We start from the raw sequence: 22,506 nt of genomic DNA, 5'->3' as shown, positions 1-22,506 counted from the left end.
GTACCAGTAAGCATCAAGGTCAAGGCATTTGCTTTGTCTTTGACCATGCATTTATCATCATCAAAATGGACTTGCATTCCACAATGTGCTAAAGAAGAAATGGACAACAAATTCTTCTTTATCCCTGGTACATATAAGGCATCTGTAAGGCGGAGAATGGAGCCATCAATGGCTGTAAGCTGTATCTCCCCAATGCCACAAACTGGATATGAAGCATTGTTGGCACACTGAACAGTTTTGCCAACAGGGGCAGGGCCAACATGACTAAACAAATCCCTGCGAGATGTGATATGCTTTGAGGCACCACTATCAAAATACCAAGTACATGCATGCTCTGTCAAACTGAGTGCCTGTGAAGACCAAGAGGCATCATAGCTGCATGTAAAAAAACAGTAATCCCTGTCCTCAACAAAAGAAGCAGTCTCTGGAGGAGCTTTAGGAGCATCATTAACAGACATCCCAGCTTCCTTTGCCTTCTCTTTGGCAATCCTCTTCCTACATTCCGTGATGTAGTGACCTGGCTTCTTACAGTAATGACATTTGCCCTTCTTCTTGGGCTGTCCATCACCTTTCTTGGTATCCTGTGTGAAGAACCACCATCACTTGAATTTTGATTTGCACTCTTTGGCTGAGATTTCCCTTTCCCCTTTTGACCTGTAGTAAATGCTTGTTCAGCATTTGTGTTCATATTCATATTCTTCCTCATTTGCTCCTCTTGTAGTAAGAGAGCAACAAGTTCCTGATACTTGAGGGGTTCAACAGCATTCCTCATGCTGAGGTTCAAAGAGGTATGGAAAGCCAAGTAAGATCTTGGCAAAGAGTGCAAGATGGTGGACACAAGCTGTGTCTCAGGAATAATCTCATCCACATTGATGAGTTGCTCTCTCAAATCCTGCAGCTTGTTTAAGTGGCTAGACATATCATCTCCTTCATTCATTTTCTGATTTTCCAGCTCTCTTTTCAAAAATGAGATCCTAGCCTCATTACGAGCAGCATACATCTGCTCCAAAGTCACCCATGCATTCTGTGAAGAGCCAGCTGAACGAATATGAGGTATAATGGACCTCTGAACTGACAATGCAATGAGTGACAAAGCTTGTGCATCCCTGGCATCCCATGTCTTTTGAGCATTTGTTCTCTGAACAGGCAATGGCTGTCCTGGAGCCTGTACCCGTTGTCCTCGTCCACGAGCACCCCCTTGGGGAGGAGTCTCTGGAGCCAATGGACCTGGACGTGGTTCATCACCACTAACAAAATCCCAAAGACCTTTTGCCACAAGCACATTTTTCAGCATAAAACTCCACAAGGAGTAGTTCGTGCCATCCAATTTGTCTTCCTTAGACAAATATGTGAATACATCACTTTGCTGTTGATTTGCCATTATGCTTTACGCACAATGTTGTACCTGTTTACCAAAAAACCAATAGCAAAAACCCTGATAACAACTGTACTCCACTGAATACAGTTCACCCAAATCTGCCTGCACTCTCAATCCTCTGAATGTGCAGCTCAATGCACCAATGACTGAGTAGAGCAGCAAATGGCGTACACAATGCCAAAATGCCCCAAAAATGCCCAAATTTGCTGCACCCAAACTGTGCAAAAAACCTGTATATTTTCTTGCTAGAAAATCTGCCTGTTGTGCCTGTATATTTTCACAGAGAAAATTAAAGTGCCCAATATTCAAAACTTGTAATGCTTACCAGCTGAGATTTCAACAGGTACAAGTTGACTGTAGTGTGCAGATACGTGGACTGTTGTACTGTGCAGGTACTCGTAGCAAGTACAGTCGACTGTATGCAGGTACAGTACGAGAGCAGTCCTTTGTAAGCAGGCAGGTACAGTACGGGTACTGAGGCGACCACAGTACCGTACTGACAAAGTTGACCAGAGCTGTGCAGGTACAGTCGGCGCTGAAGGCGTATGGCTGCGCAGGTGACAGTCGGCGCTGTCTGGGGCTGCAGGCGGCGTCTTGCAGGTGGCGCTCAGGTACACGGGCTGAATAGCAGAGTGAAGGCGACCAGGCACAGTTGGTACAGGCGTGCAGTACAGTACTGCGCTGTCTTGTACAGTTGGCGCAGGCAGGTGATAGTCGGCCCTTACAGGCACGTAGGCTGCAGTACAGCGGCGCTGTCAGGTACGGAGGCTACAGTACGGCGACGTTGACAGGAACAGAAGCTGCAGTACGGCGGCACTGTCAGGTACGGAAGCAGCAGTACGGCGGACTGGTACGGACAGACGTACGGGCAGATGTACGGGCAGTTGATAAAGGTGAATGTGTACAGCAATGGGCAAAGGCAAAGCTTCAACAGCTCTGATACCAATTGAAGACAAACAGGGTTAGGGTTAGGGTTTACACAGGTTCAAGCAAGCGTGGAAAACAAGGAGGAGGAGTGAACACGACTGCTGTATTCTTCAATGATAGAAAAAATCAAGTACAAGCCACATGATAGTGACCCCTAAAGGATAAGTGTTCACATGTCCGGCCATAAATGTGCCGGGTGGACCAAAACACTTATAAACTGCATATAAGTGAAACTGAACTAAACTGGGAGAAAAAACCTCCACTAACTGAAGTAAAAAGTGCCCCAGTAACCTACTGATGATCACTAGCACTCCTCTGGGTGCATACACAGCATAAAACCCAACAAGCCCACTTAATCAACAATCACAAATAATGAAAGAAAGTAAGTAGGATTCAGAGAAAAGGGAAATGAGACCTCACTGAGAGGGGAACATGCCCCTTTATTGAATCAAACTAGGGGCACAAAGTGCCTGAATCTTGACAATAGATGAGAAATGCGTTATCCAAATGAAGAGGGAGTGCTCCAATTTATAGGTTTGAGGCTTCAATGCTCTGGAATGGAAAGAGTAAGCTCCAAATGACAAGTGGCTACTTTAATTAACAAGTGTTAAGCTAATTTGATAAGTTATTGACAAGCGTAAGGTGAAATGACAAGTGTAGGGACACTCGTCTCATTCTAGATGCCACATGTCCTATTCAAGATGCCACATGTCTTAAGCAATCCTTCCTGATCGCGTACACTAAGATTGGAGCCAAGTGGAGTTTAGTAAATCAGTTGAACAAGTAGAATAACTGAATTGTGGCTGTAAATAGCCTGGACCGAACTACCTTGCTTTGGCCCTTCCTTTGGCTTGTCTACAGCCCTTGGAATTTCAGCTCTCGTAGGTTTATGAAATGGTTTATCCCTCTTGCTGCCCATTCCTTATATGGTGCCAGTATATACTAGTCGGTTTGCTTATGAGGCTATCGGTCTGTTTAATAAGCCCACAACTTGCATAATTCAGCATTAAATGGTGCCTTTCACAGGTGTGATCATTTGTGCTGGCCATGACCTCATGTGCTGGACATGCATGTTGAATGTTTTGAGCTCCGGAGGCTTGAAGAGCTTCATGGTTAGGGCTGTGTGAGCAGTAGAGAGAGGGAGAAGTACATAACTCAATGATGTGACTATTGATTGATTTCTTCAATGGAGTACAAAGGTTTCCCCAATGACATCACTGCTTATGTCAGGCACACGAATATCTAGATCTTATTGATACCCCTCTAAGAGTGGGCTCACACACAAACAAGGCACTTACACACTACCACCCTCTAGGAGGTGGTTCACACACACACACACAAGTAATACCTTGATCCCTTAAACTCTCCCTCAAGGGAATGTCTCATATTGTGTCAAGGATAAATCTAGGTTCATGGTTTCTCATGCGAGTTTTCATGGTTACGGATAAATCACATGGCTCTAGTTTCACATGCTGGTTATGGGGTCCCAAGGGTAAGGATATACAAGAGATCCGGTCACGCAAAAGAAAACAACACACACAATGGACTTAAGAAACCGAATCATCTATACAAAAGTTCGCCTCTTGTGTGGAAGGCTCTTCAACAATATTAGCAATGTTCTTCTTGGAATAGTAATCTTTTTCAAGATGATTGCTTTTCCCACTGATATCACAAGGATTGCTTTTCCCATATAATCTGCAAGGCTTTCCTTTGACTTGTTCTTTGTATTAGCCCTTGGCTTTGCACACCTGACCATGATCCTCTACAATGAATCCCTGGCTGACTTTTCTGGGATAGGGGCTCACAAAGGGCTAGTTACCACTCTAAGACTTCACCTTTTGTAGGGATATGGCCATGTGGCATCCAATTGCAGGATGTGATAAAGTTCCACAATGTGGAAGCAAAACATAGGGGGGGGGAGAGAGAGAGAGAGAGAGATCAGACAATGAACATCTTTATTATGTAGCAAGAGGCTTTACAATGGCAATACTAGCGAGCAGATGGTGTAGAACAATTGCCTGTGAATGAGTGTTCAATGAATAACAAGTGAGGAGGGAAGAGGACTTTATATAGGGAGGACTGTAGTTGGCCAATTGCCCTCAAGGAGCTGGCCGAAAGCAGCCCATGATTAGTAAATCCTCATGACTAGAGAAAATATGAGAAAGTACATAGTGTGCCAATAAAAGACCAGATCCCACAACACAATAGATGCGCAAATTTTAACACCCCCTTTGCAGCTCAGTGTGTGCAAAAGTCTAAAGAAGATAAGTTGATGAAGATGCAATCATGGACACTCTAATACTGCAGATACCAAATACACCTCAAAAAGAGCACCTTCCAACCTGACTCCTCGAAACAAAATGCTGCCTTGAACAACAAGGAAATCTGCATGGCTTCTGGTATAGTATTATGAGTATGTGGAAAACACTGCTGCCATATCCACCAACAGTGGTGGACGGTGAACACATCACGTCCAAAAAACCTCGAACAATGAACTTGGAACTCATCCAATCCATAATCTCTGCTACACGAAGCAATAGACTTGGAACACATCTAGTCCATAGCTACCAAAAATGAGCTTGTCTCGCCAGATATTTTACTTGCTTGGAACTCCAACACACTGGTCCCATGCACCAAAACTTAGAGCTTGTGATAGTCCCTCTCCCGCCCACAAGTCTCCTCTGGCTGGAAGCACACGGGGGAAACTGTCTCTATAACTATAGAAGCTGACCATCCAGCACCTCTCTGGCTTTTGCAGCCTTGGGGGCACTAGAAAAATATCAGATTCATCATCCTGTATATGATCATTGCTCTTCTTTAAAAACTTGTTCCTAGCCTTGGCTTTACTGTTCTTCTTGCAATCCTTGGCCAAATGACCTTGCTTTCCAGGAGTAGCAGTGACACTGTCTTGTCTTTTGCACTGTAGCAAGTGCCTGATCCTGGCCAGTAGGAGGGAACCTTACCTTCTCCGTAGAAATAAGGACAGATTCCTCCAAGAGGGAACCCATATCCACGGCAATAGCAAACCTCTGCAAGCAAGCCTTTGTGCCACCGATGATCTCAACACTCCACCAATCTCCAAAACTTCTTGAGCAGCAGGAACCACAAGGATCAATCATCCCCCTCAAAAATCTAAGATAGAGAGCTGCTGGACAGCAGCAAAACAGTCCACAAAAATCCTCCAAGAAACACCTACCGGGAGGGGAGGGAAGCCGGGGAAGAAGATGAATGGCAAGAGCCACTTGTTGGGCTGCACCACAAGCAAGAAACGTACCTATGCCGGCTGTCCAAGCTATAAAAACAGCCCACCGATCACCAATGAAGCCCCCCCTCTACATTGCTCCTTGAACTCCGCAAGGAAAGCACAGGGCAGGAGCACCAGAAGAGAAAGGGCTGATGAAGAAGGAAAACGCAGCCACCTTCAAGCTCCAGAAACGCACCGCCACGAGGTAGGAAAAACGCACATATGGGCAGTCAGGTACCTAGCCAGCAGATACCAGCCACGAAAAGGAAAGCACCCGGAGAAATGCTGCTGAAGGAGTTCCTAAACTCGCAAAAACACTGCTGTAAACACAGCAACCAGCCACCTCGCCTGCTCCAAAGTCCACCAGAGAATGCACTAGTGCTGGACAGCCACCTGAAGCCTCCAAGGTGGGCGATTTGCAGAAAAAAACGCAGATGGAGGAGAAAGGACAGCAACAAGACGTCAGAGAAATGCGCGGTCAGTAGGGAACCTGGGCGATGATACCATGATAAAGCTGCACAATGTGGAAGAAAAACATAGGAGGGAGAGACATCAAACAATGAACATCTTTATTATGTAGCAAGAGGCTTTCCAATGGCAATAACAGCCAGCAGATGGTGTAGAACAAGTGCTTGTGAATGAGTATTCAATGAATAAGAAGTGAGGAAAGAAGAGGACTTTATATAGGGAGGAGTGTAGCTGGCCGACTGCCCTCAAGGTGCTGGCCGACAGCAGCCCATGACCAGTAAATCCCCACGACTAGAGAAAATATGAGAAAGTACAGTGTGCCAATAAAAGACTAGATCCCACAACATGAGATCCACAATTTCTAACAGGATGCACGTTACATTGGGACTGCGGTACAGCACAACTCGTAAATCATCACTCAAGGCTGGCCCATACTTGTTTCGAAACATCACATGGGGTTAACGCCACGAGGACATAATGGTGTGTGACAGACTTGATTCAGCCTGACAAGTCTCCTTGATACCTTGAAACCCCTCCGGCAGGGACTGTCAGCACCATATTGGAGAATCCTATTCACGCTTTGTGGCTGTGGAGAGTCCTATAGGGCAACTTGCAAGCTCTGTAGGAGTGGACAGAAGCTTTGATGCATATTTGGAGCCCAGGTCATTTGTTGACTAGAATCTCTGATGAGCTTATGGTGTTACAAGCCCACGAGTGTCCCATGATCCATCTCTCCTCCACCTGTCCCTCTCTTTATCCTCCCAGCCCACAATGCACACTATTTAAGCTCTAGGAGAAGGTCAGTTTATTACTTAAAGTTCACAAAAATGTATGCTCTCTAGTGCAGGCTTTTTCTTCTGATATTAAAGGTGTGGCTAGACATATTAAATATCTGATAACATGGTCATGACTCATAGTAAACAAATTAAAGTAGAGCTGTTTGTGACGACTTTATGGGTGCCTTACATTGCAGGATTTTGTACAATACGATGAGCAGCTTGAAATATCTTTTAGTGAAGGAATGGAGGATATAGAATGCTTCTTAGGTTGGTTATCTGTTTTGTGAACATTTAGATTCCAGGTTGAGTTGGTTTGCTGCCATTTACAATAGTCTGCCACCTTGTGTTCAAGTTAAGAGTTTTTTCTTGTTCACTGCTACTTCAAGCATCAAGTACACAATTCGATTTATTTTTTGACAGGTCTTACCTCTTCCCTGGATGGGTTTCAAGAGATAGAAGGAGAGTCCTTGGAACGCAGGAAATCAAGATTGGAACGCCATGTGCGGGCCAGAGAGCGTGCGGTAGGACTTGTGTGGTTAAATTTTTTCAACTTTGTGCATAGAAATGGAATTGAAAGTTGCATTTGAATGCAACAATTTGGCTCAACTTGTTCTTGCAGGCAAAAGCTTTGGAGGAGATGCAGCAGAGGGATGCAGAAGTGCAGCGCCAGCAGGAAGAGAAACAAGTAAGTTTCCAAACTTGCTGGCTTGTCAGGGCCATTTTTCCACAAGTACTTTTATTAAGCAGAATGTTTCTACTCACAGGATTTCCTGCATTATGGTAGATGAAACTCAATGCTAGAGATAAGTTAAAGTTTTAGATGCTGCAATTAAGAGACTACCTTCTGATTAGGAGCCCAAGTGCAACCTAAAATGCTAACTGCGATTCTGGATTGCACAGCCTGTAATTCTGGATTGCACAGCACTTTTAAGGTAATGCCTAGCAGCTTGTTCTGTATGAGGTGCAGTCACAATGCGAAATCTTACTTAAATCCTATAAATTGGAAGAAGTAGAAGACGTGCATCTTTTTCCTTAATTGATCACCTTGGATCGCTTACTGGGGTCCACAGCCCTCTTGGTTGTGATAGTGAGGCCAGTGGGGTTGCTACTGTCCACCAATGTCATGTGCACAGCCGTTGACATGGCCAACCCCAGATCTAATCCCCAATTTAGGCAACAATTTAGGAGAAGCCTAGGGCACTTGCAGGCTCAGACAAGGATAGAAGAAGCCCTACATGGTCAGTGGAGCAGTCGGCCAGGTGGACAGTAGCAACCAGATAATATCGGCAGCATTTAATGCTTGTGTAATTTGTCCTCTGCTGGCCGACAGCAGACGGCCAGTTTACAAGGGTATTTTCAGAGCCTATATAAGGCAAGGCCAGCATACAGCATAAATCATTTGATCCCATCTTGGGGCAGGTAATAGTTCATCTCCAGGCAGGTCATAGTCAGTCCAGACTCCATAGTCAATCTTTTGGTCAAGAATTCAGTCTCTTTTGGAAGGCTGAAGGCCATAGAAGTTGAAAAGACATATACATCTTTTTGTACCATATCAATGAAAATACAGTTCATCTCTCTCTCTCTCTCTCTCTCTCTCTCTCATGTCTATTCATTGCTATTGCATTAGTGTTCCTAATCAGTAGGCTTAGGGCTGGATCAAGTACAGCAAGGCTTCCGCGCACGCAACCTTGGTATCAGAGCATTCAGGCTCTGCTGTCTAAGCAATCAGCCATCCCAAGAAAAGGTGGAGAGATCCATGGAAGAATACATCCAGGGTAGCATTTATGAGGTGTTTGCAGAGCCAGAGGAAAGCATTCCTTGGGACTTGCGTTCTCAAAGGAGCATACCATTGGCTCTTTAAGATCAAATCCGAAGGTGGAGCAACAAGCATGATCATTCTTAGCAGGAGACCATAGCGGGAAAGGGATTGCAAGCATGGGGACAAAGTGGAACAGATGCATAGTTCTTAACCTAGACTTGTAGTGGAGTCAGAGGAATGACAGGGTTTTCAATAAAAGTGTCAAAAGTCAATCAAAGTACAGAGTCAGTAGTCCAGGGAGAAAGGATGACAGTTTTCCACCCCATCATCAAATTTAGTAGGAGGGAATGTCATGTGCACAGCCTTGGACATGGCCAAACTCAGATCTAATTCCCGATTTAGGCAACAGTTTAGGAGCAGTCTAGGGCACTTGCACGCTCAGACAAGGGCAGAAGCCCTTGTCAAAATATGCAGCGGAGATGATGACAAATTATGAGAACACAAGAGCAAGTGCTCTGTAGAAAAACACAACAATGGAGAAGGAGAGAGAGAGGCGTGTAACTCTGCTCTATATACACAAGAAAATCCCAAATAACTGATACAAGTGGGGGGCCATTTTATATGGCCCCACATGTGTAGTCGGCCAGCAGTAGGACAGCCGACAGCAAGCTGAAGGCCCATGACTAGCACCAGCTCCAGTCGGCCAGCCCCAAAGAGTCGGCCCTCACCATTGTGGAGTCGGCCAGCATCTGCACCAAGTCGGCCAGCTACAGCAGACTATCTAGGGGCAGCAGACTCAGTTGGCCACCATAAGGATCAGCCTGGAGCCAAAAACCAGCCTACCACATCCGGTAAAAAATAGGGGAAAATATGGAGAGTGGGGAAAAATGAGAAAACATCTAATCCGGGTGGGCACACCCACAACAAAGGCCCTGGTGTAAATATAAGACAGGAGATGACTGCTAACACCCCCTCTCAGCTCTTGGATGTGAAACCAACCCCAGGGAGTTGGAGTGCCGTCGGAGCATAGCCAGAGATAGAGACTTCGTGAAGAGGTCCACTGCATTGTCCTCCGTCGAACAGAACTATAGCAAGATGTCATCAGCAACAATCTTTCACGAACAAAATGCCTCTGGATGACCATAGGTTCCTCCAGTGGAAACCCAATCTTGCCAAGTAACCTCTGCAACCTCACCACCTCGCAAGCAGCACCACAAGCAGCCTAGTACTCTGCCTCTGTCAATGACAAGGCAATAGATGGTTGCCTCTTACTGCTCCATAAAATTGCTCCAGAGCCAAGGGAAAAATTGTAGCCTGATGTCAAGGTCCTCGTGTCTGGCTCTCCTTCCCAATTTGAGTCACTCCATTCGTGGAGTCTGACTACATCCATCAATCCCCCTCCTGTGTAAAAGAGTCCAGGATCCTTCGCATGCTGCAGAAACCACAAGATACGCAATCCTGCCTCCCAAAGAGTCCTCTGCAAACATGAGCTCAACAGCCTCATCAGGAAGCTCCCGTCCAATCTGGTATGCATCAACCAAATCAATGAACCATTTTACTTCCGAGTCAAAGAGGCATCATACTGCTCACAAGGATCAACAACTGTTACGGTGGGATGCCAAGTCCTGGAAACCTGCTAAAGACCATTCAAGGCCTTCGTAAACCTGTAAACCACCCCCTCTGAATCCGGAACCACAAAGCCTGGAGAATGTGCAACATCCACCTCCTTCTGTAAGTAATCAACTGTCACTTGCCTGGCCTTCCGATAGGTCCCCGTGGAAAGAACTTCCTCATCTATAGGAGTTTCTTTGTCCCGAATGCTACGAGACATTAGAGCGTAGGTTACCTGTAAAGTTTCCTCTGATCGACGAACACAAGAACTACCAACATCTGTACTCGAAAGTTCCTACCAACTGTTGCCATCATCTGGCAAGCCATCCACCATCTGGTCCAGGAAAGCTTGCACCTACAACGTATCCTGAGGACCTGGGAGAGAGAGAGTGCTGAAAGTTTGTAAACTCCATTCTCGAGAGTCCTGGCTTAGTTTTAGTGCTAGCACGTATAATCGGCTTCACACTATAGAGGTTTGTATATTGAAAATTGCAATGTGAAGAGATCAGATTGAGGTTTATGGGAGAGATCACTCACAATTCATAGGATGGGCTCCAATTTTCACCATTTTTATAATCCATATACGTGGATTTCCAATCCAGTGACCACCATTGCATACCAAGACATGTCAAACAAGAGACAAGCCCTTAAATCAAGGCATGCATACTTTCTTGGAAAGGTAAAGAAATGCACAAGATTCTTTCCAATGCTTCATTCAAATGCTTCCAAATCCATCAAATTACCTCCCACATATCAAATTATTGCAACGTAGGCTCAATCTTGCATGGATTATTCCCGAACTACTTGGCCTGTTGCCTTGTCCCGGAGAGCAGCAAAATGCTCATCAAACTCCATCCGTACGCCAGTCTTGCAAACCTGATGCACTAACAACAGATGAAAACCAAGTGACAGAACATACAACACCTGGGAGGAATACTTCTCCCCTCTGCCATCGGGAACTATCTCCATCCTGCCCTCACTGTGATCTGGGATAGTGCATGTATCCCCAGTAAGAATGTGACAAGAATAACTGCAAAGATCTTGTAAAGCCGAACGGGAAGGAGTCATGTGCTTGGAAGCACCACTGTCTAGAATCCACTCTCGAGTATCCGTAGCGGAGAGTCCTCCAACCTCTTCCCTGCTAGAAGAAAATGAAACATCGGTGTCCATCACCTCCAGGTGCACAAAAGCTGGAGTCTTCATGGTTGCTGCTGAGGATTCTGCACCCTTCTTGGTGCTCCGCTTGGGACACTGCCTCCAATAGTGGCCTTTCTCGCCACAATCATTACAGGTCCTCTCTGCCTTGAGTTTCTCATGGTCTAAGTTGGACATCTTCTCAGAAGACTTCTCCAATGAAGCCTTCCCTTTGCCCTTGTTGTTACGGCCTTTCGACCGTTAGCCATTTAAGGCCTCCGAACCTCTGCCCTGTTTAGGGTTCGTGAATCTTTTCTCTTGGTCCAAGACCAAGGGCACAAGCTCCTCCCATGTGATGGTGCTGAGCCTGCCATTGGAAAGCTGAGTACCGAGAGGGCAAATGTGACAGCAACATGATGGCCATATTCTCTGATGATATCTTCTTCCTAGCCTGAAGAACTTCTTGCTGAAGAGCCTGTAGCTTGTTAATGTGCTCCCGCATCGTCGATGACTTTGCAGGATTCATAACCCGCATCTGTACTTCCAAGGAAATCCTCTTCATGGGCGATACCTTGTTATAAAGAGAAGCTAAATGCTGCCATATACCTCTGGCCAGCGTCATATGCTTGATATGATTGATTACTTGCGGTGTGCAGTTGAGGAAAATGAAAGAACAGACCCTAGCATTGACACGATCCTATAACTGTGCCTGTGCCTCACGTTCCTTCCGAATCGAGGGTAACTCCTCTTCCTCTAACTCCGGCCGTGGAACCCCAACAACAATGAAATCAGCAAGGTCGTAAGACTCCAACACAGATTCCATCATTACCTTCCATATGCCGTAGTTGTTCCCGTCCCACAGGGGACGTGGGGAGTGTCGGGATCTTCACATGCCTCTCAGCCATCTCAAGTAAATCTGCCATTGCGGGGGTGTACCTGAAAAGGGTGGGTGGGTGGGAAAAAAGAAGAACTTAAACCTGCAAGTGGCTGTCCAGCAAATCAGCCCGTCTTCCTCTTGCTTCTCCTCTTCCCGAACAGTCCACCAATCAGCAACAAAACAGTCCCCCTCTTGGTCACACAGTTCCTAAGATCTATCAAGAGCCGAGAGCTCTGATACCATGTTAGAATATGCAGTGGAGATGATGACAAAATCTGAGAACACAAGAGCAAGTGCGTTGCAGAAAAACACAGCAATGGAGAAGGAGAGAGAGAGAGGCGTGTATCTCTGCTCTATATACACAAGACAATCCTGAATAACTGATTCAACAAGTGGGGGGCCATGGGGCCATTTTATATGGCCCCATATGTGCAGTCGGACAGCCGACAGCAAGCTGATGGTCCACGACCAGCACCAGCTCCAATCGGCCAGCCCCAGAGAGTCGGCCCTCACACGTGTGGAGTCGGCCAGCATCTGCACCAAGTCGGCCAGCTTACAGCAGACTATCTGGGGGCAGCAGATTCAGTCGGCCACCATAAGGATCAGCCATGAACCAAAAAACAGCCTCCCACATCTGGTAGAAAATAGGGAAAAATATGGAGTGTGGGGAAAAATGAGGAAACACCTAATCCGGGCGGGCACACCCACAACAAAGGCCATGGTCTAAATATACAGACAGGAGATGACTGCTAACAGCCCTATATGGTCAATGGAGTAGTCTGCTAGGTGGACAGTAGCAACCACATAAAGTCAGCAGCATTAATGCTTGGGATGGCCGACAGCAGTCCAGCAATGAGTCACTTTACAGGGTATTTTTGGAGCCTATAGAAGTCAGCAGCATTTAATATTTGTGTAGTTTGTCCTCTGCTGGCCGACAGTAGTCGGCCTATTTATAGGGTATTTTTGGAGCCTATATAAGGCAAGGGCAGCATACAACATAAATCATCTGACCCCCATCTTGGGGTTAGACAGTAGTTAGCCAGTTTACAGGGTGTTTTGGAGCCTATATAAGGCTAGGGAAGCATACAACATAAATCATCTGACCCATCTTGGGGTAGGTCATAGTTCATCTCCAGGCAAGTCTTAATCAGTCCATAGTCAGTCTTTTGGTCAAGAATTCAGTCTCTTTTGGAAGGTCAAAGGCCATATAAGTTGTACAGAGATATACATCTTTTTGTACCGTATCAATATACTGAAACTACAATTCATCTCTCTCCTCTCTGCTGTCTATTCATTGCTATTGCATTGGTGCTCCTAATCAGTAGGCTTATGGCTACCAAGGCTTCCGCGCATGCAACACCACTTGATATTGTACAGATAGAGATGAAGTTTTTACCCCTTTCAGGCTCAGGGTCTGTGGTAGATTTCTTGACAGTGTGGGACCCAAATTATCACATAGCATTCCATGGAAGTAGAGGAGCCAAACATTCACTTCTTCAACTTGAATTTGAAACTTGTAACATGCAACGGAATTATGCGTAATGAAGGATCCTGTCACACGAAGTCTCACACCGCCTTCTTTATCTTGAGTTTCGCGAGTCTTTAGCAATCCACTTTTATCACTTCAAACTTTAAGAGATGAGAGAGAGAGAGATAGATGTGTACACCTTATTGGGTCCCAAATTACCCACTGAAGGGCCCCCTCCTATTGTTATGAGTATTTGCTTTATTATCTTTAAAGAGAATGAATGAGGACTGACTTTGGACTGTAGATAAGCCAAATGCAAGACCTTTGAAAGACCAAGAGTCGGTCCAATGGAATGTAGGAAGGCTGCAAATCTGAGGCTGAGAGAAAGGGTTGATTGGGACTGTTCTAGGCTGTGAATGTATGCCGAAAATGAATGTATGAATGCATTTTACCTTCACTAACAGGGCTGTAGCAAAACGATGATATTTATGGATGCTGAATTCTGCATGAAGGCTGAAAACGCAAGTTCTGTAGCGCTTCCTTCCTTGGTTGAATATGGGCTGATGCGTTCGGTGAAGTATGCTCTATATGCTCAAGCGATGAAGCTCCAAGTGGCTGAAGACTGAAACGCTTGAAGGCTGATGATTATAAGATGATTGAATGATGGGAAACAATGCTATTTATATGCACTTTATGGGTTGGTCGGTTGGCTGTAAGCTGGCCGACTGGCTCCCTAAAGCTACACGACTGGATAAATAGATTAATAGTGATAAAATGTTGGAAAATTATGGAAAAAATGCCAAATAAATAGTGAATGATATCCTGAGGCTTTTGCAATGGTCTAGATGGTCTATATGCATATAGGATGCATGCTATGCAAAATGCAAACATGTTTTGATGCAAACCCTAAGACTTCTATGACTCTATATGCATGAATGATTCTCTCCAAGTGGGTTAAGGGACTTTGACTGAGTGACTAACTCTCTAAGGTTGAGGAATGACCTACGTAGCTCGTGCCTGACACATCCTAGGCCAAGGATTACAAAGGGGTCATGATGTACGACAAATATGAAATCCTAAAGGGTTCTACTGTTGTACAGTGTTGCATTGATGATGAGCCATCTTGTCACCATGCACTATAGTGCAGAGTGCATGTGACAAAAGTTAAAACCAGGGAGTTGTGAATGACTCACTCGCAAAATCCAGTTCAACTAACTCGCTTTTTATGTGGGAAAGACTCTAGTGTCAAGTGAGCAGTTGGAGGGATGCATGGAGACTACTTTCCAGGTGTGACCATCATCCATGCCTTGCAAACATTCATGAAAATTCTCTTGTGATATATTCAAGGTCTATGGATCCAAACCTATTATTGAATTGTGGTTTAGGATGAAAAAGAGTGGGTGACACCGTGACTGCACGTTGTGATGGGATGGAATCCTTGGTTAGGATTGTCAGGATTTTTAAAATGTTTAAACAGCACAGTGTCTACCTAGTAGAATACAACCTCAAGGGTGTTGCGAGTTGTCTCGCTTGTTCTTTTCTCAAGGGTTCTATGTAGGTGAAGCAGTGAATAGTCTGCTTCTTATATGTGAAATCTAATGCCAGTGTTCTTACTTACAGCAACTGGCAGAGACGTCAGATCGACAAATAAAACGTTGGGCGGCTGGGAAAGAGGGGAACTTAAGGGCGCTTCTTTCCAATCTTCAACATGTAGGTTTTGGATGTCAAGCTATTTGCTGGGTTGAATGCTATTTTGTTCTCAGAGGTGGGTTTTCTGATTGCATCTGTTGCTGTTTACAGGTGCTCTGGTCCGAGAGTGGATGGCAACCAATTCCTCTAACAGATCTGATAGAGGGACCTGATGTGAAAAAAGCCTATAGGAAAGCAACACTGTTTGTTCACCCAGATAAGGTGCAGCAGAAGGGGGCAACAATGGAGCAGAAATACATTGCAGAGAGGGTATTTGACATTCTTCAGGTAAATTTGCCCCTTTGCATTCAACCCCTTTGTGAGAATTTTTCTCTTGGCTGTTGTGTCACAAAGATGGAAGCTGAAGTGGCCTCTTTAAATTCAACCCTCTTGTGAGAATCTCCTCTTGGCTGATGTGTTGGACGGTTTTTGTGTGTGTGTGTGTGGTCTCACCATGGTTTGGTATGCATTCCTGCTTTTTACAGGAAGCTTGGAAGACATTCAACATGCAAGAACTCTTTTGAGAGTGAGGCATGTTTTCAGCATTCTTACAAGTTCATTTGGAGCTTCATCAAATTCTTTCCTTTTTTTAAAATTATATTCTTTCTGGGTGATGTAATCAGATGATAGTCTACAATTCCATAGGAAGGTGTAGGCAACAATATGCCCTAGTCAATTATAAAAGCTCTCCCAGGGAGAGACGATTATTATCATTTCTGAAAGGTGTGCTTCCGAGTAAGAATAAAGGTGTACATAGTCTTGGAGTCCGTTTCATCAAAGTCAATGATTTAAAAGCTTCAAGAATCTCATATATCAAGGTTTTTTGAAGTTTGGATCTATGCCAATCAGGGTATATAACATAGATAATATCAATGATATAAACCCTCATCTTGTGTTATGAAGCACCAAAAATGGTAAGCAAGTAAATACTCATGTAATCATCAGGAAAATAAAAGGGTTGAGGGTTTAGAGGAAATGGAGGTGTGTGATTGTGCTTGCTGCATTTGCAGTGATGCTTACAAAAAGGTGGATATTTGTACATGGAAGTAGGTCCTTTCAAGGACTCGGACACACAAGAGTAGATGAGCATGCACACACACATTTTGATCTCACACACACACACACACACACACACACACACACACACACATTTTGATCTCTCACTCTCTTCGTGCTGCAACACATTAGGGCTATCACACTAGAGCTGTCAGCCCTACATCACAAGAGTAGTGTACAAAACTTGTTTTATTTGAATATTCAACCAACGTTGAAAAAAGAAGCCTATTGCAGTGGACTACAATGTCAAAGCAACAAGTAAGTCCTTTGGTCTATTAATGAGCGAGCTCGAATTATTTACTTGTGTTCATTTATCATAGTTACGAGGATCCTTGTGTGAAAAGAGATAATGTGCAGCTTAGTTCTGGACACTTGAATCTTCTAATTTGCACAATGTAGTTTAGGTGATTTGGACACAAAACAATTTAGGTGGTTTGGACATGAATCTTGAGATTTGCATAGGGCAAAATACTATTGTGAAGGGAGCTCCAAGTTAATTGAGTGTGTTGAGACCAAGAAACTACAATCAAATATAGGTTGTATACTTGTGCATCATGGTTTCAGACCTTCAAACTTGTGTTGGAACTTGTGCATCCTGGTTGAAACCTTTAAGCTTACATGTGCCAACTGATATTAGGACCAGATTGGAACCAAACGCAAACACGTGTTTATTGATTACTCTACAAAAAGCAGGCATACATATGGTTTAGCCTAGCCAACATCAAGTTGTAAGCTAGCCAGCATATGGTGTAACCCAGTTAACATTAGTATTTGATGAACAACACTTGGTATCAATTAGATTCATATGAATCACATCACTTGTTGTAACCCAGACAACATATGTTGTAACCCAGTCAACATTAAGTTTTATACCAATAGTATTTGATGAACTCAACAATCGGTATCAATTAGAATCATATGGATCACATGGGTTCCATGGCAATGATGAAATAGAATCAAGACAAAGAAATGACATAAGGCGTATAGTGTAGATGCAAGGAGTAGTAGTACATGTTTAGGAGCTAGAGAAATGGTGGATGTGTTAGATGACACCCAGTCATGGTCAGGAAGGTTGAGGTCGACTAGAGCGATCATGTGAAGCCCATTGGAATAGGGTTGTATAGCTAATAAGACCAAGTTAAAAATATGACTTGTTTATAGTGAAAGAAATCTCCAAGTCCAACGAGTCTGAAAAGATGGTTGAAATACACTTTTTCTGAACTTTGGTGCACATTTTGAACATGTCAATGTCAAGCCTCAACCCCAAATGTAATTTATGGGTTCCCCAAAAGATCTTGTACAAGTGGTACAAGTGGCAACAAAGCACAAAGAAACTATAAATAATGTTTGGGATGGCTTAAACATGGGTTTTATTGATGGGATTAGTGTCTAACATGTGTATCCTATATGGATTTTAGATAAAACAATAGACAATTTGATGAGACAACTTTTAGAAGGTCCAATAGAATAAGGTGTTTGTAGGTTTGACCTATTATAGTTTTATATCATGCATACGTGGAAAAAATGACTATTGTACAGATTTGAATAAGCCATTTGAACAAGCAACGCGCCACAAAGAAAGAGCAAGTCTAACACCTCTAGTGAAAGAGCGTAAAGCTTGGCTATGTATCGATTCACATAATTTTTGTCCTCAAAAGGCTAGGTTCCCATAGCTACATTAATTTTGGGTAATTCAAGCTTGTGAAGGTTATACATGCATCTAGTAGGAGGGCTATGAGGAAATGCCTCTAGGAATGTAACGTAAACGGCAATTGAAAATAGAAATAAATGATATCTCAACAATGGAAATGGCTTGAAACTAGGAAATAGAAACAACTAGGAAACGACACGCCTCTTTATGAGATGTGAATGTAAATGATGTGGGAAAAGTTGAGAGAAAAAGAGAAAAAAGTTAGAATATATCATAATTTAAAAGAGACTTCTACCATTTGGACTATCGGTTTGAGTTCCTCCCTGAGGTCGCGGGATCGAATCTCCTGCAACAAAACCGTGAGACACCTAGTTGTAGGTTGTGTGTATTTGTTGTGTGTTCAATTCAAGTTATCTCGAATTTTTTTTTTTAAAAAAAACAAGAGACAAAACAAGGAATATGGGAAAAATTCGGTGGTGGATAGTGTGGGAAAACTCCTTAGATGAGATTAGAAAATGGGGAACAACAACAAAAATAACACCTCCGAAGAAATATGAATTTTGCAATTTTGGCTCGTAAACATAAGTCTCGTGTTTCTATAGCCTATAGGACCAATATGATGATTAGAGAGCTTGTGTCTAGCTTGATGTGGATGTGTTGAGACATGGGAGATGTAGGATAAGAGATGCCCACCATGAGTGCCTCCAATAATGGAATAGTCCTAAAACAACCTATAAGATTGATGGCACATGAGATTTAAAAGACATTATTTAAGCTATATTGCTAGATACAAAGATAATGAAGCAAGATACTGTGTTAGACATTCTGTAATTTGAGTTTTAAAGTTTTGTGCTATGAAAGATCTACTTCACGTGAATGTTCTCTAGTATACACACTGCACATTGTAACATCTTATGTGTAAACATTGTAAGCCTTTACTAAGATATCTATTGGCATGAGGATAAAAACGAGGCCAAAAACTTCTTATTTGCATAGAGAAAAGACCGTTTTTTTCCTTTGGCAGATGGGCTTAGGTTGGGAGCCAAAAGTGCCTTGGTAAGGCTTGGTGGTGGTGTACCCATCTTTTGCATCTATGACCAAGGATAGCATACATTCCAAATGCTACTACTAAAACTAAATTTACTCCAATTACTCTAAATGAGAAAGCATATGTATGCTTCTCAAATCACTGCTTAATTTTTGAAGGAAGATATTAATAGAATACACATGAAGAAGTATTCTCATAATCAAACAAGGGCATAAAGTCAATTTTGTGACCAATCTACAAATATGTGAAGAGGCCAAAAAGAAAGAGGCCACGAAATAGGAAAGTCAATTTTGTGGCCATGATATACAAGAATATGAAGAGGCTACAATAGAACAAAAAGAGGCCATGGAATAGGAAAGCAAACAAAGTAGGAACGAGAAAGGCTTAACAAGATGTACAACAAAGATGCCTGAGAATCCACCATAGATAAACACCCTCTATGAAGATGAGGAGATTCATGAGGCCAAGGATAAAATTCCCTTAGCTAATAAAGTAGTATCGATCACTCACACAACAAAGGTCACATTATGTACTACATATTGCAAGTTGGTAAAGTAGTATCAATTGCTCACACACCAAAGGTCACATTATGTGTACATAGTGCAAGTTGCATATGTGATATTCTTGAGGATGGAAACATCTCATCCAAGCCATTTGTTGTGCTAAAGACCATCCTAAAAGGGATTCTTTGGACTCAATCCTTATGTGCTACATAGTGCAAGATTCCTTAGATGACAAATGAGGAACACTGCTGGTGGTAAGCTTGGCAGGGTGCACTCCCAACTTGATAAAATAAAATAAGGGAGATAATTAAACAACAAAAAATTTTGCTCAATGGTAGGATTTTAAACTTGCCAATGGAAAAGATACATCGACCACCTATTGATACACCAGCTAGTAGAAGATCAATGGAGATTAGAGAACCTCACATAGTACATGTCAATAATCTTAAGAAGAAAGTGAAGGTAAATCCCCATGCCATAGTGGTTCCATTTATTATTTTGGTAGATCCCCAAGATTGTTCCAACAAAAATAGAAGAATGTCAGAATTATAACTATTATGTCATGGGGGCTCACACTTTGCTAATGATAGGAGGGATTTATTAAAGGAAAATCTAATCAGTCCTTACTATAACACTGTAGATTGCAAAATCTATCAAGGCTATATGTTGGAGACCTTCTTCTTCTCACTTTCTCACTCTGTCACACACACACACACACACACACCTCCATCTCACAATCTATCTTTGATCTACCATCGCCACCATCGTGTGTGAGACATGTACCATCATGTGTGGGATACGATGTACATGTGTCCTCGTTGTGATGTACATTCAACTTTTATCCTCGATACCTCTCCATGGAGGTTAAGCATATATTTCTTAAAAAATTCATGCATTTAATTGATTGGTTATCAGATCAAGTAAAATTTATTAAATTACATGTAAATATATAGATAAGAGTTTGTAGATACATATGATTTAGAATATTATATAGTTAATTGAACAATTTCAAAAAGTTATAAACCAAAGAATAGAGTGAACAAATGGATGTATATATATATATATATATATATATATATATATATATATATATATATATATATATATAAATGATAAAAAATATACAATACACATCTATGCATGATTGATCATGCATTACAAAACACTCATGGCATGAATCCATGGCCATATATGTGTTAAAAAAATAATGGATATACATCATCATGAAAAATCAAAGTGAAAAAACTGTGTAGATGATGAGAATAAAACCAAAGTAGGTCCTATACACTATAGCTACTATTAATCTAATGATCCCCTCATCATCCCTCTCATCATTTCTCATGCCATCATTTCCATGATGCTTGAAGGAAGGTGACAATCAGGACCCGAATCATATAAAAAAATCATTATACATAGCTTATTATTACTACATACGTTCCACATTACTAGATGAAAAGTAAATAATAACTGCATTGTAAATAATAAGACATTAATTTACCACATACCTCAGGTAGTACAGGCTCCACTCCACACCGAGAGAGCTCTATTTGTAGCCACTCTTCATGCAATTTTCTTAGTATACCACCCTTTAAATTGAATTGCACATACATTTACATAAGATTGAAGGCTTATAAATATATTATAATCTATTAAAATCTACACATGCACACATATATGCACATGCGTGTATGCATGTGACAATCTTAATGGAGCACTTATAGGCCTTGACTGGGTCTCCTTGCTCCTTGTTGGGAACTCATACAAACATTTACATGCATTTCACATAATATATGAAAATCTACTATGGATGCTATTATATTCTTGATCATCTAAAAAACTAGCATATGTTAATGAATGTGGTATTACATGCCCTTTTAATTGTGTTGTAGCTATCTATTTTATTATGATAGCAAAAGACTATGTTTAGTTATGCTGCTACAAAGGGCACTACACATCTTGGGATTCAGCATGATCCACATCATTTCACACTTATGATATATCAAAACTCTTCTACCACACGACTACTAATCATGCTTATACTGAAAAATGGTTACCTATCATGAGAATATGGGAAAACAACTATTAAATAGTTGGAAATTTAGGAAAACCATGGAAAATGTTTCTTGGGAAATTTTGGCATTAAATGAATTAGTTTGGTGGTGTAGTGACACAAATGAGCTTCTGTGGTCCTACATATTCTTGGGGAGTATGGTCTCGCAACTTACTCACTATGTGAGATCTTAGCATGTCCGCATATGAGATGTACTCCAATGTAACATCCACATAGTAGAGAGAGAGCACACATCCAATAGCGGGGTTTCGTATAGGGAGCATACTTACATAGATAGTCACCCCCTTATACACATGGGAACATAGCAAGATTGATAAATAATAGTAGGAGGGAGAGCTAGAAGTGCATGCGAATTGTATTTTTGAGGAGCATATTGGCAATGAACAACACATGGGAACATAGCAAGATTGATAAATAATAGTAGGAGGGAGAGCTAGAAGTGCATGCAAATTGTATTTTTGAGGAGCATATTGGCAATGAACAACACATGCTAGGATTAATCACTACCTATGTTAGTAGTTACTATTACTAGGAGTTTGTGAGTTGGGGAGGAGGTGTTGGTGGTGAACGATTCATTACTCCTGTTTGCCTCATAGACATGAGCAAGTAGGATTTCCATTACATGTTTGATTGGGATGCCACAAGAGGGTGTGATGATTGTACACATATATTTCATGCTCAGATACTTTTACACTTAGATGATTGTACACATATTTTTTGCTCAGATACTTTTACAATCAAATGATTGTACACTGTATATATTTTATGCTCAGATACTTTTACACTTAGATGATTGTACTTAGATATTTTTGCACTCAGATGATTATACTCCTCCACAACTTT

General features: G+C 42.4%; 1 protein-coding gene across 4 annotated transcripts in view; it reads left to right on the top strand.

Moving 5' to 3' along the window:
- LOC147610228 (uncharacterized) overlaps positions 1–16,140 on the top strand; it is a 54,493-nt gene extending 38,353 nt beyond the window's left edge. For 3 of the 4 annotated variants that reach the window (XM_086786128.1, XM_086786129.1, XM_086786130.1), the window contains exons 3-8: positions 6,991–7,063; positions 7,217–7,317; positions 7,416–7,481; positions 15,266–15,355; positions 15,446–15,622; positions 15,820–16,140. In XM_086786128.1, the coding sequence (XP_086642254.1) occupies positions 6,991–7,063; positions 7,217–7,317; positions 7,416–7,481; positions 15,266–15,355; positions 15,446–15,622; positions 15,820–15,858 (546 nt within the window). In that variant the 3' untranslated portion in view covers positions 15,859–16,140. The remainder of the gene's footprint in view (positions 1–6,990; positions 7,064–7,216; positions 7,318–7,415; positions 7,482–15,265; positions 15,356–15,445; positions 15,623–15,819) is intronic. The other variant, XR_015264019.1, reaches the window with a different exon arrangement.
- The last annotated feature ends 6,366 nt before the right edge of the window (positions 16,141–22,506 follow it).

Source organism: Cibotium barometz, chromosome 49 (assembly GCF_041138505.1).
Source record: "Cibotium barometz isolate CiBa-2024 chromosome 49, ASM4113850v1, whole genome shotgun sequence".
NCBI lineage: Eukaryota > Viridiplantae > Streptophyta > Polypodiopsida > Cyatheales > Cibotiaceae > Cibotium > Cibotium barometz.
Note: the sequence above shows the minus strand (reverse complement) of the source record. Positions and strands in the feature narration are given on the sequence as shown.